This window comes from Lygodium microphyllum, chromosome 18 (genome assembly GCF_053477565.2).
Source record: "Lygodium microphyllum isolate KBCC chromosome 18, Lygodium_microphyllum_v1.1.10, whole genome shotgun sequence".
Classification (NCBI taxonomy): domain Eukaryota; kingdom Viridiplantae; phylum Streptophyta; class Polypodiopsida; order Schizaeales; family Lygodiaceae; genus Lygodium; species Lygodium microphyllum.
The window spans coordinates 2,773,459-2,790,337 of record NC_141152.1 but is presented as its reverse complement, the minus strand read 5'-3'; the positions used below and the strand labels follow the sequence as shown (position 1 = coordinate 2,790,337).

General features: G+C 39.5%; 1 protein-coding gene and 1 pseudogene across 1 annotated transcript; one reads left to right on the top strand and one right to left on the bottom strand.

Annotated features, from left to right (window-relative positions):
* Positions 1–2,494: 2,494 nt before the first annotated feature.
* LOC148020515 (cytochrome b561 and DOMON domain-containing protein At3g25290-like) lies at positions 2,495–9,285 on the bottom strand. Its single transcript, XM_087699378.1, has 2 exons — positions 9,247–9,285; positions 2,495–3,511 (listed from the first exon to the last, which is right to left on the bottom strand). Exons 1-2 carry the CDS (start codon positions 9,283–9,285, stop codon positions 2,495–2,497), a joined length of 1,056 nt encoding a protein of 351 aa, XP_087555504.1.
* Positions 9,286–9,765: 480 nt separating this feature from the next.
* LOC148020514 (UBP1-associated protein 2C pseudogene) lies at positions 9,766–10,449 on the top strand (annotated as a pseudogene).
* Positions 10,450–16,879: the final 6,430 nt, after the last annotated feature.

The following is a 16,879-nucleotide window of genomic DNA, read 5'->3' as shown; positions in this document are numbered from 1 at the left end:
GTGTATGAGACTCAAAATAACCCCACTAATCATCGATATCTCTTTATAACTTCGTCTCCATAAAAAAATCTTTGTAACTCCATTCAAAGATTCTAGTTCCATCAATTAACTAACAATTACTACAATAGTACAACTATCCTAGATCCATCAATGGGTAAGGACCATGCTACTGATGATTTTAAGTAATATAACATGCTCCTTCCCAACAATAATTGATAAAAACACAAGCATTCACCAATATGATACACAAAGAAAGCATTTACATTATAGATTTTGAAAGGAATCCTTGTAGCCATAAGCATGAAGAGGTAGAACTTTGAAGAAAATTCTAAACATCAAGTTTTGAAGATAATGTTATTGAGGAAAGATTCTTCTTCTTCCTATTCAATTCTTCAAGTTGGACACATTTTCTGCCACTAAATGAGACCCCAGTCTCTTTCCATCACATATCTTTTGCAATATTGTAGACCTTTTCTAGTCCAAAGCTACCAAATTCCATTTCAAGGAATCAAATGCTCGAGTTAACTCCATGCAACATCCAACAAATAGAGAAAGAGAATCTTTCCAATGTTGAAGCATTTTCCATTATTGAGGCCCCTTTCTTCATGATAGAATAATTTCATTATCACAAATTACATGTGAAACAAAATTTGGCCATGTGGGAGACATAGTTGAAGCTCTCCCTAGTCTTAAGGCTTCTACTAAAGTTAGAAATTACAAGCATCATTCTTCTTGCCCCCACTTATTCTATTGTGAGCATGTGGGTTAACTTGCTTATTCCATAATTATAGGGTAAGAGTGATTACAACATTTACATCTCTGCTTATAGTTGGTGCCCTAATCAAGTGTCAAAACACTTGGAGTTGACATGGAGATGAACTTGCTTGAACTTGCAAGAAGTCACAGAAGCATAGTATGATTGAGTTACAATAATTTGGAGTAAGCATGACTAAAAGGGGACATGACTAGCCCACTCTACAACTTGTTTTCATACCGGATCATCAAGCATCATTCTTCTTGCCCCCACTTATTCCATTGTCAACATGTGGGTTAACTTGCTTCTTCCATAGGGTAAGGGTGATAACAACATTTACATCTCTACTTCTAGTTGATGCCCTAATCAAGAGTTGAAACTTGGAGTTGACATGAAGATGAACTTGCTTTAATTTGCAAGAAGTCATAGAAACATAGTATGATTGCCTTATAAAAGTTTGGAGTTGGGATTAACAAAAAGGAACATGATTGGCCTACAGTTCCAAAACTTGTTTTTATATTGCATTGGATCATCAAATTGAGAACTGTAAGTCGTCCAACTAATCTTATGAGCGTGTGGTGAGGGTCTAACTGTGTGTGCTTGGTCGGAGGTTGATGGTTATCATCATCTTGTGATGAGGGCCCTAACATCGTGTGCCAATTGGTCTAGTGGTTGACGGGGGTGGCTTTTGATATGCGCTAGGTACTCGGAGGATCGCTCCCTGGCTTTACACGTGACCGCCACTTTGCAAAGGGTATGAGGGGTCCTCATGGTGTACTTTTGCTCCCTCCTACATCTAGGAAACATTATTCAGCTAAATGTATTTGCATCAAAAACGATTTATGGTGAGAGTGATGAAATGACATGGTCGGCGCCAGAGGCGAGTGTATACAAAACAGAAAGCGCACTCTTTTTGTATGGGATACCAGCAGAGGAAGGAGAAACAATCGTTACAATATGACTTTGGTTATTCATTGCTGCTTTCCCCCGTTTTTTCATTGGAATTACTTCAAAGCTAGCCCATCCATCCACTACTTTGGATGGTCAAGTAGTGGCTTCAAGCTTGGTGATAAGTTGCGGCACCGATTTCAGAAACAGCCTTATGAATAGCTCCCCATGCGACACGAAAGGGACACAACTGACTGCCCTTGCAATTAATGTGTCTGAGTGCTATCTAGAAGGTAAACTGCTGACACTCGTAAAAGTGATTATTGGGTGAGTGATTATTGTGTGCGTGGAAGATCATGACATGGAATAGGCAGCTCTACTCTATATTCAACTGGCACGAATTAGTTCTACTATTTAATTAAGAGAGAACGGTTTTGTTGAATGGTGGATACACATGTTCTACAATCCATCACCTAATTTGGATGAGCTCAAGGATCTCGTGAATCATACATAATCAGATTTCTGATTTTTGGGCGAAGTTTGTTCGTCCTGGAAGTATGTAATTTCAACCCCAATCGTTAACGATTAACGATGCAGATCAGAGCCCTTATTAAATTAGTACCCATCATTCCGATCCAGGGGCTTGATGATCTCCCTTCCAGAATCCACAAAGGCGTGCAAGAGGGCAGCCACTCCTGCAGGAGCCTTGCGAGGGCGCTCCATCGATTCCAGCAGTGGAGTGCGTTGCGTCTGCAGCACAATTAATTATAAGGGTCGGCGACGTCATCTCCTTAGTGCTGCAGCTGGTGGAAGTTGGTGCAATATTGATATGGCGACCTGCTCCTGCAACTTCTAGATCCAGGCCAGAGGATTTGGGCGCTGTGGAGGTGGTGGCAGGCGCGGGTACCTGCTGCTGTTCATGCGGGTGACGTGTCGGAAGCACCGCACAATCAGGTGGATCAGCTCCAGGAGTAGCGAGAGGGCGGCGAGCACGGGGAGAATGGTGATGCCTGCACGCTGCATTACTGAACCCGGGGCCAGCATGGCAAGACCAGAATAGGTGTTATACCAGCCCATGGCGAGCATAGCCACGGCGAAGATGCGATGGGAGGCGGCCCAAAAGGTGCGGCGCAGACCCGCGTTTGGCTTTGGGCGGAACATGGCTGTGAGCACCTGCACGCAAAGGAGAGTAAATATGGATATGCCGACACAACGGTGAGGGCGTGGCCCATGGCCCTGGAGCGTGCCGATGGCGATTCCCGTGAGGAAGCCCGGTACGGCAAGGAATACGGTGCCAAAGCACTGCAAGGCTCGGTGGATGCTGAACCAGGCCGTGCCGCTTGCAACACCGGGTACGAGTAGGCGGACGTAGCGGGGCTCCATGGCGCCGAGTGCCAGGACGACGTCCCAAGCCAGGATGTTAAGGAAGGCGTGCGCGAGCTTGAGCTTGTGGTTGGGCAACGTTACCTTGAAGGGGGCGCCACCGGCTCCTCCTGCAGAGGCCGCCATGTCTATCTGTCGCATGCCGGAGATCTCCTCGGGGCTGAGGCCATGCATGGCCGGCTGGAAAGTGGTGGTGTCGATGCTGTCGCCCCTTGCCCATACGTGGTTGAGCACACGGCTCTGACCAGGCTGGAGGTGGAGAGAGACGAAGATGGCCACCTTGTTCGTGCTGAAGTCTAGGTCGAGGGCGCTGTCCAGGACATCGAGGGCAATAGGGCCAGGGCGGAGAGGTCGACCACGCTGCACATCGTAGGTGAGTAGCGAGGGCGTAGAGTTGCCAGGGGCCTGGAAGGCTATGAAGGCCTGTGTTCCAGACATTGCCGGGGCAGAGCCGAGGTTGATACCCCAGCCTACCCACAAGAAACTCTAAACCACTTACTATATAGAAAGTTCACCTTATAACTAGGAAGATTACTAACCAAACTAGGAAGAATGTAGAATTTTCTAGTTATAACTAGATAATTTTGCCATCACTAGTCTCTTCTAACTAGTAACATCCTTTTCCTAGATAGTATCTAGAAAATTGAAGCCCTATCTAGCAACATTATCTAGCAAGTTATTGTATAACTAGTAATAATATCAACCTAATTAGAAAATTTTACTTTTTATTAGTCATAACTAGCAAGTACTATCCTCTAACTAGGGAATTATAGATATTCTATCAAGTTAACTTGGATCTCATGATTTTTCCAAGTATAATTAGTAAATAAATATTCATTGATTAGACATTTACATTTGTATAATACTTACTCACAGCTAAGCTTTTCACATTGACACAAAAGCAAGACCATAGTTGTTGAAAGGTAATCACAATAACAAAAAAGAAAATTAAAAGAAAGATGTTTAGTACACATGAATAACACAAACTGTGTTGCCCCAACAACAGAGTCATTGCAATATTTAGCAACAATAACACTTACAATGTTGAGCAAAGTACATGGCCACATTGACCAAGCATATATCATGGCCATGACATCCATCTTATTGCAAAGCTCATGATTATATTAGTGAGAAAAAAGCATATTGCACCAATGGATTAAATAGAAACTCCACACACTAACATCATATTCCCTACCGTCCAAATGAGCAACAAGAGCAAACATTCAAAGTGCATGGCAAGAAAACCACACAATCATATATACCCCATCATGAAAATTAGATAGCCATATTAAAAAGGAAAGCACATTACCAAGTGCATGACCATATTGGTCATGGAAGTGCACATGGAAAAAAAGAACCACCAAGGCAAAGCGCATAGCCATATTGAGAAAAAGCTAAATTGCATTGCCCAAAACATGTGGCTATAGAAAATAAAGCAAACTACATTGCTAGTTGTATGATGAAATATTATCACCTTTCAAACTAGCACTAAACTTATAAAGTTCATGTCTTAACACAAAAATATAAGTACCAAGGATTCTAGTGATTGCCAACTATTGTAGCTAGCTCTATGTGGAAGCTTGCAACATGATAGATGGGAAGCTACTTTAAGGTTCACTATGAGGTGACTTGAATAACAAGAAGGCTACACCTAAATAACCTTACAAGGGTGGAAGTATATTACCTTTACAAAGAATTAGCGCTCCAAAACAAAGAAATCCTCATTGGATATCCTCATTTTATTAGGGTTTGAAGTTGAGAAATTCCATAGAAAAGTATCGATGGGAGCATATCAAATTCTCACCAATCTCAAAGGTAGGTGAAATAATGCAAACAATGTAGAAACTCTTGCAAATTCTCAATGGAACATTGAAAGTGCATCATAATAAAAGGAAAACACAAGAGGAAAAGAAGAACAAATTAAGATTGGAAAAATCTTGAATTTATCTTTTGAGAAAAAATAAGAGAGCTAAAAGAGAGGCATGCTTTTTGTGCTAAGAACATGCTCAACAAGGCCAATATTAAAATAGAGTACTATAAAAAGCAAGGAGGGGAGGAAAGCATGTTGGGCTATTCTCTCCTATACATCTTAAACCTTCCATGTTGGGTAAAAAACCATAGGTTTGAATCTCTACAAGAGAGGCTGAACCCCTAGAGGATCTTAATGTACTCTCCGTGAGGATTTCAATCATGCTATGCATTTGGCAATTCAAAAATTATGATGTGTGCAATCTTGTGTAGCAACTTCTCCTATAGGAACCTATTTGGCTAGTATCATCTTGTGGTCATAACAAACATCAATTGTAACATCCATGACAAGTCTATTTATGTTACCCTCTAATCCCTCCTAACTTGCTCTAGCCCTTATTCCTATAAGTCAAGCCTTAGAGGTAATTCAAAGCTCCCTAAAATTTTGGAACAACTCAAGAAAATTCATGAGCACTATCATATCCCTTCTCTACCCTTAGAAATAATAGACACATGAATTTTTAGCAAGACCATTCATATATACTTGTGAAGATCATATCCCAACGACTATATTTATGGCCCCAAAAAACATTATTGTGAATATTTTAAATTTACTCTATGAAATTATCATTCTGTCTAATTATAACATATATTTTGAAATTATTCTCTAAAATTATTGTTTTTCATGGAACAATCTGACAAAATTTTTATCATTGTAGTTCAAGCCATTGGCATTTCCATCCCAATATGCCTTAGCATCCTATAAGATGCCAAAATACTCACTAGTTGGTTGGGATCCCATGATCTTTTAGGAGATAGGTGTTTTTGATTACATGAGTGCTTGAGAAGGCAAAAGGCCAAGTGACCCTGTTATATAGGATACCTTTAATGCTGAGGGAAGCTTATCATGGCTCTAAGTTAATAAGTTCCCTACTGTGTGTTGTTAACAAAAGTAGTGTAATCACATCCAACCCAATCTTATGGGGTTGGAAGCTCATATCCTATGCTAGACAATTGTTTTCTCTGTAGGGAGATGGATTTTATACTACTTCATGGAATGGTGTTTTTATATACTATCTTTTGTGCAATAGAATGTTGTTTTCCAAAGTGTTTGTCATGTGCTAGATGTTGTGTTAATGGACCCTATGTAATGTGATAATAAAAGGAAGCTGCTTTTTTATGTTGTAATAGTATGGTACCTTTGCTAATTAGATAAGTAAAATAAATCCCATCAAGGAACGTGAGAATACCTCAATCCTGATGACCAATCATCTATGGCTAGATGGACCTAATAATTTGGGTAGCTTTTCTAAACATTAGATGGAGTTATTAATACATGATCCTCCAAATTCAGTAGGATATATATGAGGCTCAACTTCATTTTTGGGGGCCTAATGTGAGATGATGCCTTATTGGCAAGGGGATCAACATTTTATTCTCTTCCACTTCTCACTCTCTTTGAACCAAGTGCAATATTTTCTCTACTCTCACCTATGATTGATTACAAAGTAATATTTCTTAGGCAAGCATTATGTTGCTATTAGGGGTGACTTGCCTATGAAGTAGAATTGAGATTCTCATGCGCAATTAAGTTTGAGGTTTCTTGAGGGAAAATTGAGCAGTGATGTGCATGGACATAAATTTTTGTTGAACACTAGAGGACTTCTCTAGGTTTATTACATGAGACAACTCACAAGAATCCACAAACTAATTGTGATTTCTATCCTCTAGGTAGGCAAGTCCTAAGACTCCTTAGGTGAAATAAGAGCTTGTCTCAATCCCACATGGGACTTAAAGCAAATGTGTAGATCTTATGAGAACGTGGATCTATTGTGCTACACCTAGTTTCTTAATAAGGGACAAAATGTCTCAATATGGGACTTTCATGTTCAATGGTGTTACATGATGTCCTAGGCTTCTTTACTTTCTAAAGGAGAGTGATTATAGCTATAAGTGCTCTTGGTGAGCGGGGTGTGTGTGTGTGTGTGTGTGTGCACTACTTACTTGGTGTAATTGATACCTAATTCATGTGTACTTAATACTTTTGGTGACCTAGCCTTGAGTTGAAATGACACACAAGATTTTTAAGGTTACAAGTGCAACTAGAGACCCTCCAAGGTCTCGCATTGACCAACCTTAATATGAGTCCATCTATGTATGTCCTTGTATTTTTCTTGTAACTCCTTTTTGTCTTATGGTGCTTGCCTCAATTTCAAAGTTGGCAAAGAGTCACCTCTTTCCCACTCTAATAGTCTTAGTACAGAGTTTGAGTCTAGGGTTCTTTAGGCACATGTTTCCTTGTGCGGCAATGCTTGGTAGCCAACGGTGGAAACCCTAATTTCTATGGTCTCAATGCACCAATGGGCTGATCTAGGTGCGATGAACCCTAATTTCTATGGTCTCAATGCACCAATGGGCTGATCTAGGCGCAGTGAACCCATTGTCAATTATCACTCTCTTTTCTTGCTTGCAAGGTTAACTCCTAGTGGTGACAAGAAGCTACCTTTACACTGCAAGTTTTGTTAGTTGTCCCTATCTTTGTCAATTGTCACTAGATTTTCATACTTGCAAGGTTCCAATCCGGTGACAAGAATATTCCTATAGTGCACTATTTTCTGTGTGTGTGAGACGGCAGCTTATAAGCCATCATGTGACCTAAAGTGTACCTAAAACCATGTATAACCAGCAAAATGGACCTTTATGAGGTGCACATGTATGGCCTAGTGCAAATAGGTTGCCTTAAACTAGTGTGGAGCTCTTAAAAATGTGAGTGTAACTAGTTGGGAGCTTGATATCATATTTCAATGGAGTTCAATGCTAAGAATATTAAGAATATAAGCATCGAAATGGATAGAATGGACACAGACTTTCAAATTGGATTATATGGAATTGGAAATTGAATATTTCATGTCTCTTGAGTAGCCTTGGTTTTGATTCAATCTTTAGAGTAGGCTAAAGAAGAGTTCACAACTTTGTAACATAGGGGTTCAAGACACACACCACTACAATTCCTAGGAGTGATAAGAATATCCTATGATGTTGCAAATCACTCCCTTCCACCAACAGTAAGAGTTGAAAAGAGACTCTAACTTCTTCCAACATGTCTATATAGAAAAGGGAAGATAGTAGCATTGAATACCATTAGGGGGGTAAGAAACATCTTCGAGTCTATGATTTGACTAGTAAGACCAAGCTCCGATCCTCTTCCTAATCGTTACATGTCTTATGTATTAGCCACCACTCAAATATTTTTGAGACAAAATGTTGACTTTCAAACCAATGGGAGCACCCAACTGTCTAAAGATTTGACTAGTAAGACCAAGCTTGAGATTAGTCCTCTTCCTAATCTTTACATGTCTTATTTATCGGGCCACTCAAATATCTATCGGGTCACTTGGGTGCTTCATGGTAAGGACATGTTTACACCCCATGTTTGCATGGTTGGTTGATGATGTTCCGTTATTTATAGCTTAATTTATGTTGAGATGAATGAAGAGAAACATATATATCATTATAGATATTGCATTTGTGTGGGTGATCATGGAGCTATGTGGGTGGGTAAGATGTGCTCGTAGAGGGGCATGTATGTATTTGTAGAAATAAATAATTATGAGTCAGAAACTTGCATGGACTTACCCCAAGGAATAGATCTTGTATAACAATTGAATAAGTGAACCATATCCCCCCAACTAGCAACAACAACAAGGATAAATGGAGAGGCATAAACTCAACACTCCTTGTTTTTATTACACAATAACATAAGTTAAAGTATTGTATTGCTTGAAGCAATTGTCCCTTTTCTAAATTATTGATTACTATTCTTAATAGCCTAAAGAATCTTGCTCAATTGATGTGTAAAGAATATCAAATATGGAGAAGACTAATTAATATTTATTGTTCTATGAGGGATTTCATGTTAGAACTTCTTGTTTGTGTCAAATTCACTTGTGAAATTATAAGCATATCAAAATATTGAGAGCTTGTAAGTCTTCATCTTAACATTGAAAAACGAAAGAGAGTTTACATATTCATGTTCCTTGATGTTTAAAGTATTTGGAAAAGTCTAGAAACTCTAATGAATAGATCATCATTACCATTATGCTAAGAGGAGATGCATAGGATATAATTGCCAACATAGAACAAATTAAACCCACAACTTTGATCCTTATATTTCCATGGCACAAATGAAGAGTAATGATCAAGGTACAACCAAAAAGTAGGAGGCTTAGAACAAGATGTTGGGCTACTATCACCTGCAGTAAAGAAACTTTCCTTTTTAGTAACATCTGCATGATCATTGAATAAGTTTGACCTTACTGAAGATTTCAAGGCATTCTATGAATTACTTTGTGTATGGATGTTTATACATTGATATATGTGAGAGAGTGTGTTTCTATAAAGCTACGCATGCATATGGTGGTGCTTTGAAAGATAAAAACATGATGATGTGTTGGACTTACCCTTTGTTTGTGGGAAGCAAAGAATAAATAGATGACTACATATACCATTTGGAAAATGGTAGATATGCCACAAACTATGACTATTGGTAATCTAGTACACTCCTCAACCTATCCTCTTGAGAAGCTTGGTACAAGTAGGTTGTGTGGTAATCCTCTTGAGAAGCTTTGGTACAAGTAAGTTGTTTTGGGCTTCAATAGGCATCCATCTTAAGTAGTAGCTATGCCCTAGACTCTCATGTCAAGAAGCATATTAGACTCTGTTAGCTAGGCCTCTCCAAGGAGCAGCTCATGGACCTTTTACAAGAAGTAGCCATGGATCATGCCGATATCCTGCAGGAGATCAAAGACCTCGCTGACAAAGACCCCTCGCACCGGAAATTGTTCGTCCATGGCCTCGTCTGGGAGACCTCCTCCGAGACTCTCAAGGTGGCCTTCGCTCCCTACGGTGACATCGACGAATGCCTGGCCATCATCGACAAGAAGACTGGCAAAGGAAAGGGCTATGGCTTTGTCACATTTAAGCATAGGGACAGCGCGTATAAGCGCACGCTCAAGGAGCCTAGCAAGAAGATCGATGGCGGCAAATGTGTCTGTCAGTTTGCATCCGCAGGGCCTTCGTCCACTCAATCGCAACTTGCACAGGCAGCATCTACCAGTCCGCGTAAGATTTATGTGGCGAATGTCCCCCGTGACATGCCAGCTGAGAAGGTCCTGGAGGCCGCATTCTCCAAGTACGGAGAAATTGAAGAAGGTCCTCTAAGGTTTGATAAGCAGACAGGTAAGTCAAAAGGATATGCTTTGTTTATTTACAAGTCAGCAGAGTCTGTTAAGCGTGCTCTAGAAGAGCCTACGAAGACTGTGGAAGGACACCAGATGACTTGTAAGCTTGCAGAAGGGCAAAAGCAGAAAGCTGCTGCTGTAGATAATCAGATGCAGGGTGAGCCCTGCGGGCGTTGGGATTACATCTTCAGCTATGTAAAAACCTTCCAGGGATAGGGACATCCAGATAGGCTCCTTCCTGACCGTGTTCTTGTCGGCATGAGCCAGCACTTCATGAAGAGATATACTAAGTTGCTGATTCAAACGTGCCATAGACGTGGAGTGCATGCAATGGGAGGGATGTCTCCAAAGTCACAACTACTATCAAAGGGGTAGGTGAGATGGGAGATGTTATAACTATTGACTTGCAAGCAAACATCAACAGCATCGTGGGGAGGAGGGTAATAAAAGTTGGCAGAAGCTGAGGGCTAACAGAAGGAAGCATCATGGCATATGCCTTTGAGTACAATGACGAGAAGGGCAATTGCTTTTTCACAGATTTCCTGATTGTGGGCGAGAACCAGCTGGCATTTGACATGCAGGGAGACAGTGGCAGCTTGGTACTGATGCTTAAGGAAGGCAAGGAAAAGCCTAGCCCTGTGGGAATAATGTGGGGAGGCACAGCGAATCGTGGGTGCCTGAAACTTCAGAATGGAGATGCACTTGTGAATTGGACAAGTGCAGTGGATCTTGGGCGCCTCCTCAACTGTCTTCAACTTGATTTAATCACTAGCGATGCTGCTTTGGAAGGTAATTTCAGGAGCTTAGGCCACAGTTTGTCAATGTGCTCTGTTTTTTGTATCTCAACAACATGGGTGGATCAAGAGGCATGATTGGTGATGATGATCTGCATAATTTGCAGGATAACTTCAATTTGGTATCTTCTGTTGCTAGACATGTTCAAGTTGATAACTCAGCAAATCTGAAGGCTCCGAGGTAAGTGGAATGGAGGTTTCTTGTTCTTTTAGTAAAAAGCTTTCTGGGTTATGGGTTGAGGGTTATTATACAAAACATTAAAAAAAGATATGATAGGGAAAGGAGGAAGATTATCCTACTTTTGATGCATCTTTTTATTGGACTGCAAGGTCTAGAACTTGAACTTCTCTCATGGATGGGAACAATAATCAATAAGAGCATATGCATGTTGGATATACAGCTACTAAAATACAAGCACCTCTTTGCATCATTTGATGTGCAGGATTAGTTGAACTATGTTGATATATAATAGATTTCAGATAGAGATACTTCTCTAATTGTCAATTCTAAAAGTTCTTTCCCTTCCCGTCAGAAGTACGTTAAATTTGAGGTGGAGTTTTTGACTAGCGAATGAAAGCAAATTGATTAGAATAAGGTATGCCTTCCTTCAAACCACTGACTAAGTACTTTTTTCGTTTTCGAATCACTATATGGCACAGCAAGCCATGGCATGTCATTGAAGTAGTTGTCAAAATATCCTTGGTCTTCATCAGATGAGATAAACACAACCTCAAATTATGTGATAGCATCATTGATGCACAAAACAATGGTGCTATCATGCCCAAGAACAAGACCGTTTGGTGGAGACTAGATCATACTCTTCTATTGACTATCAGCATGAAGGATCAAAACCAGAGATGACCTATAATGACTTCAGCAATACATGCTTCTTCAGCAATACATCTATAATATTTTTACTTGACAAATGTCACAGAGCATATCAGGCTCTAATACCATGAAGAAACTGTAAGCAAGAAGGGAATAGAGACGGAGCAAATAGAGATGGAGCTAGATGCGATCATCCTCTTCCATTATTCTCCAACAATTCTTCTATCTTCACAGTCTCACACACTACTAATACGATGACTAGGTTATACAACCAAACCATAGTTAACTAATACAAGTTAGTTTACTTCCAAGATTTTCAAGATTTTCTCACCTTTTGAGGCCTTCGGATAAGGTTTAGGAGGTCTCTTTGTCTGCATCTAGTCAGCAAGAGGGTGAAGTTAGGCTTGGAGAATTTATTGTTCATCGAATAGTCACTTCACTTGCGCTCTTCTTAGTGCTTCCTGAAGTTACCTAATTATTGGCTGCCCAAAAGACCTTACAGACAAACCCTCCCTCCGGAGTTTCTCTAGAGATACCGACCTTACAGACAAACCCTCCCTCGAGAGTTTCTGACCTCTTGGCAAGAAGCATCAGGCGAAGACTTGTAAGCTTCTTCGATGCACTCTAGAACCACTGGTGATTGGAATAGCAATCTTCATGTATATGATCTATAGTCCGTTTAGATTGTAAACTTCAAGGTAAACAATGGTTGATCAAATGTGTTTATTTTTTCAGTAAGCATCATAGTTAGACTTAAAGGTGCTACGAAGACACTACTTAAAAACATTATTTGACAGGTGGTTGGTGATATTGTACTGGAACTTGTGGTAATACTTGGCATGAAGCCCATGATGCAGGGATTCTTACTCTGAGCTTTGGAGTTGTGGCCCTCATGGGTGCTAACATTAATGCCATTCAAATTCCCCTTTTGGAATTTGGTGGTAGAGACTGTTTTGTACATATATATGATGTTTGCAGCTATTGTGACTTGTACATTCATAGTCTATCATTCCTTTGTTAACATGGTGGTCATTTAATTCACTTTCAAAGTTCATGTTTTGGAGGTAGATATATTTTCTGTCTTATGCTATTGAAGAGTTTGTCTTATAGAGTACTTCTTTGAGCATGCTTGATTTTTGAATTTAGGAACTTTGATGTCATCGAGACATGAGATGATCATTCAGCCTCAATCAACGCAGCCAAATTTGCTTGTGGTGGTTTCAATTTGCTGAGCCCTAGTGCGGACAAGTATGGCTTCCTCCTAAAGTCATGGTTTTTACTTTGAATTTTTAGATTCTCAAGTCTATTTTGTTTTGGCTCAACTGTAAAACCACTTACCTGTAGATCAGTGGTGTTTTGTAACATAGAGGCAACAACAATGGGCATCAAGAGTACACATTATTATCAAGAAATGGCTTCTCGTGGCATAGTTTATGATATGGATATTGATCCATACAATAAGATAGCAGTAACTGTTGGACAGGTTGGAAGTTCTTTTCATGGAAGGTTACCATAAGTTTTATATTGAAACATGATTGGCTAATATGTTAAGTTATTTGTCTTGTATGGTTTCAGGATAAGAAGCTGAATATGCTCAATCTTGCTAGTGGGAAGTCTGTAAGATGCTTCAAACCAGAAGGAGAAGTTGGTGAGCCCATAAAAGTATGAACAATGAATTCCTTGTTTTCACCTGCTCAATTTACTGTTAGATGGTGTAAAGAACAGGGCAAAAAAGGTATGTGTGTTTTAATGTTTTACAAATGGTGCATAAGATCAAATTGATGTTGTTTTTACAAGGATTTCTACTCTCTTCAAATAAGAAAGCTCAATATAATAAGGATTGAACCTTGTTCTTCTTAAGGTTGACCACTTGAAGATAATTGGCAAAGCCACATCTCTTTATATCCCACTTTTTCTGTCTGTAGATTTGCTACTTTTGATCTTTAAGACATTGGGTTTGTGTACAATATTTGTCATCATAGTTTCCGATGTCTTTTGCCCCTTTCTGTGGTAGGTTCGCATTGATCCTAGTGGGTCATAAGTAGTTTGATCACATTCTTATAAGAGCATGCACATGTATGACATATCAGATGGAAGCATTTTATCCCTGGGGCAAGGTCATGCTGAAGTAATAACAGGGATAGCTTTCACGCCTGATTGCAAGCGGCTAATATTGATAAGTTTAAGGTGGCCTTTAGAGTTGTATATATGCTGACCTTGGCTTCTTTACTATAACTTTTCCACTTGGTGATGCTAATTTATGGTTTTCAAAGAGTTCAATGGAGAGAGTTGCATATTTGTTTGGAGGCTTCCTAATCTTCTGACTAAGATGATGTGGAAGTGCTATAGTTCTGACTCAAAAGGGCAACTAAACAGGCCAAGGTTGCAGAGACCATTCTAGAAAATGACGAGGGTGAATTAGAAGATTTAAGTTTTTGTTCTTTTGAATCAATATGGGAGGCCAAAGTTTGTAGTGCAACATGTTTTTGAAATATTGACATCAACATATACGTTAATATGAATAAATATGGAAACTCCAGCTGAATTTTTATGATGCCTTTGGTGCCCAAGAAAACATCTTGCTTCAGCTGGATTTCCATATGATGGTTTAGTTTGCCTCTGGGATTTCAAGTCTGCAGCATTGATAGCCAAAGTCAGAGCAACAACTATATCCATGCCAAAAAGTGGGATTCATGTTGCTTCAGATGGAAGTTTTTTTGTTACAGCAGGTGCTAATCACTTGAAACATTGGACTATCAGGTCAAATGCAGGACATCAATGATCTGGAATAGGGTTAGGTCTTGTTCTAGATGGGGGAAATGTTCATCTTGGTAGTCTGTGTGAAAATTCTTTTACAGTAGTAACATCTTGAGAAGATTCACGAGATGGAGATGTCCAACCGGTTTATGCCTTGACCTACACAGGCATGCCCAAGTAGGCTTTAACCAACTTTTTCTATTTGGCACTTTTCTCAATTCTGCTACTAATTTAGTATAATTAGTGAATTGAGGATTGTGGTTGACACATATGATGTTCAACAGGAATAGTATGCCTTTTACATTGTGAACTTGCATTGAAAAATTGGGTTAATCTTAAGGTATCCTCTGATATGCAAGCAAGGATCTCTCTGTGGTTGCCTATCTGCAAACATAAACAACAGTTTTAGCTACTTGTTGCAGGTTCGACAAGGCCATGGTTTAGCCATTTCAAATTTGCACATTTCTTTTGCATGCAGTGATGGTATTGTGCAGATTTTCATGCTTGAGTCTCTTGCATTTACTGCAACTTTTCCTTGACCAGTGCCATTTGGATTCCATGACTTGACAGATACACACACATGCTCCTGAGTCCTACCTTGCCACACATAATGTAAATGGGATCTCATATCCTGATGTTGTTGCTTGTTAATTTGCAACATCGCACAAGCTTGGTAAGTTTTATTTTGAGATAGCATTAGTGAGTCCTTACATTGAGAAGAAACTTAAAGCTGTTAGGTGTATAGTGCTTCATTTTTGATAATACATTAGTCAGGTTTCTCTTCAATCACTATTTTTACATCAAATATTTTGGTTCTTCCAGTTGTTGTATATGTTGATCATAGTTTCTTTGTTTGGGATATTGAGAACTTTTCAAAGGTCAGGACCTCTATTCCAGTATTGTTCAGGCCTATGCTTCTTAGAAGTTGTTGAGTTCTGTATTGAGTGGAAGATTAATGGTATCTGTAGCCTCTTTAACATTGTCTCTTTTGTGACCTTGGGAGGGTTTGTAGTGCTATTAAAGAACTTGTAAGTAACAACTTAAAAATGCTTGGGACATCAGAGGACATATTTGAATGCATTGCATGTATCCTCTTTGTCATAGGTTAGATCTACATGATACATAGCATGTATCACTTCTCTATTGCTGAAGTATTTTTGAAAAAGGCCATGGTAGTTATGCATCATAGTTCAAAAGAATCATACTCTATCCTCTGATATGGTCATGTGGGGAATCTCCCCTAGCACACTCTACCCCCCTCCCTTGTTGCTTATAAGCACATATCCCACTCATGTGTTGATGAGTCACCTCCTTCCTTGAAGGAAACAGGGAGTGGAAAGGAATCACCTCATATTTAGACCTAGTCCCACCCTCCCGATTGATCAATGCCAAGTTTGGATTAGTTTTGGGTTGCATGAAAGTGTATCTTCCATGTTGGGTTGTTTTTCACCCATTTTGGGTTGTTTGGGGGCAAATCTGAAGGATAACTTAGTTGTGAGTAAGGGATAGGTGCTGAAGCTCTAGGATAGCAGGGCAACTTGATGTTGAGCAGATTCTAGGGCTGCAAATGACAGGATGCCCTAAAAACGAGGTTATTGACAAGTGTTGGTGCAGAAATTAGGGTTTCAGACAATAGAACCCTAATAACCAGCAAGTGACCTTATTTTTTATCTTTGAAACAATAGAGATTGCTGTTACAACACTTTCTTGGTAGCATATTGAATTTCTCTCTCTCCTCTACTATGTTCTGCCTCATCTTAGCAAATCTGAAGATATTCAACATTGTTTTGGTGAAATCAGGCCTTATTACTATTGTAAGTAGGGTTTTTCTGTTGTCTCAAGAAGTGCACCATTGAATATTTTGGCCATTCTCAGTTTTGCTCACCTGTTTGAAGGTGGACAACTCTTATATGCTCTTGGAGGTTTGGCAACAATGATGGGTCAGGGGCTTCTTTTGCTTGGCTGGCAAGCATTGGAGAAATATAATCTTCAAGTTGCACTTAGTGTACAGTGGTTCATGGTGCAAAAACAAGTTATAATAAAAGATATAGTCATTGGAAGATTAAGCCTAGATAATGTTAATGTAGTAGAATAGGGACAATTTGGATTTCACATTATAGTTTGCTACTTAATTAGCAAAAATTCTATTATTCACTTTTACTTTATTAAAATCACTTTTTAAATAAATTATTTATTATTATTATTTATATAAAAAAATATTAAAATGACATTCTATGAGATTTGATTATGTCATTATATGCCTCCT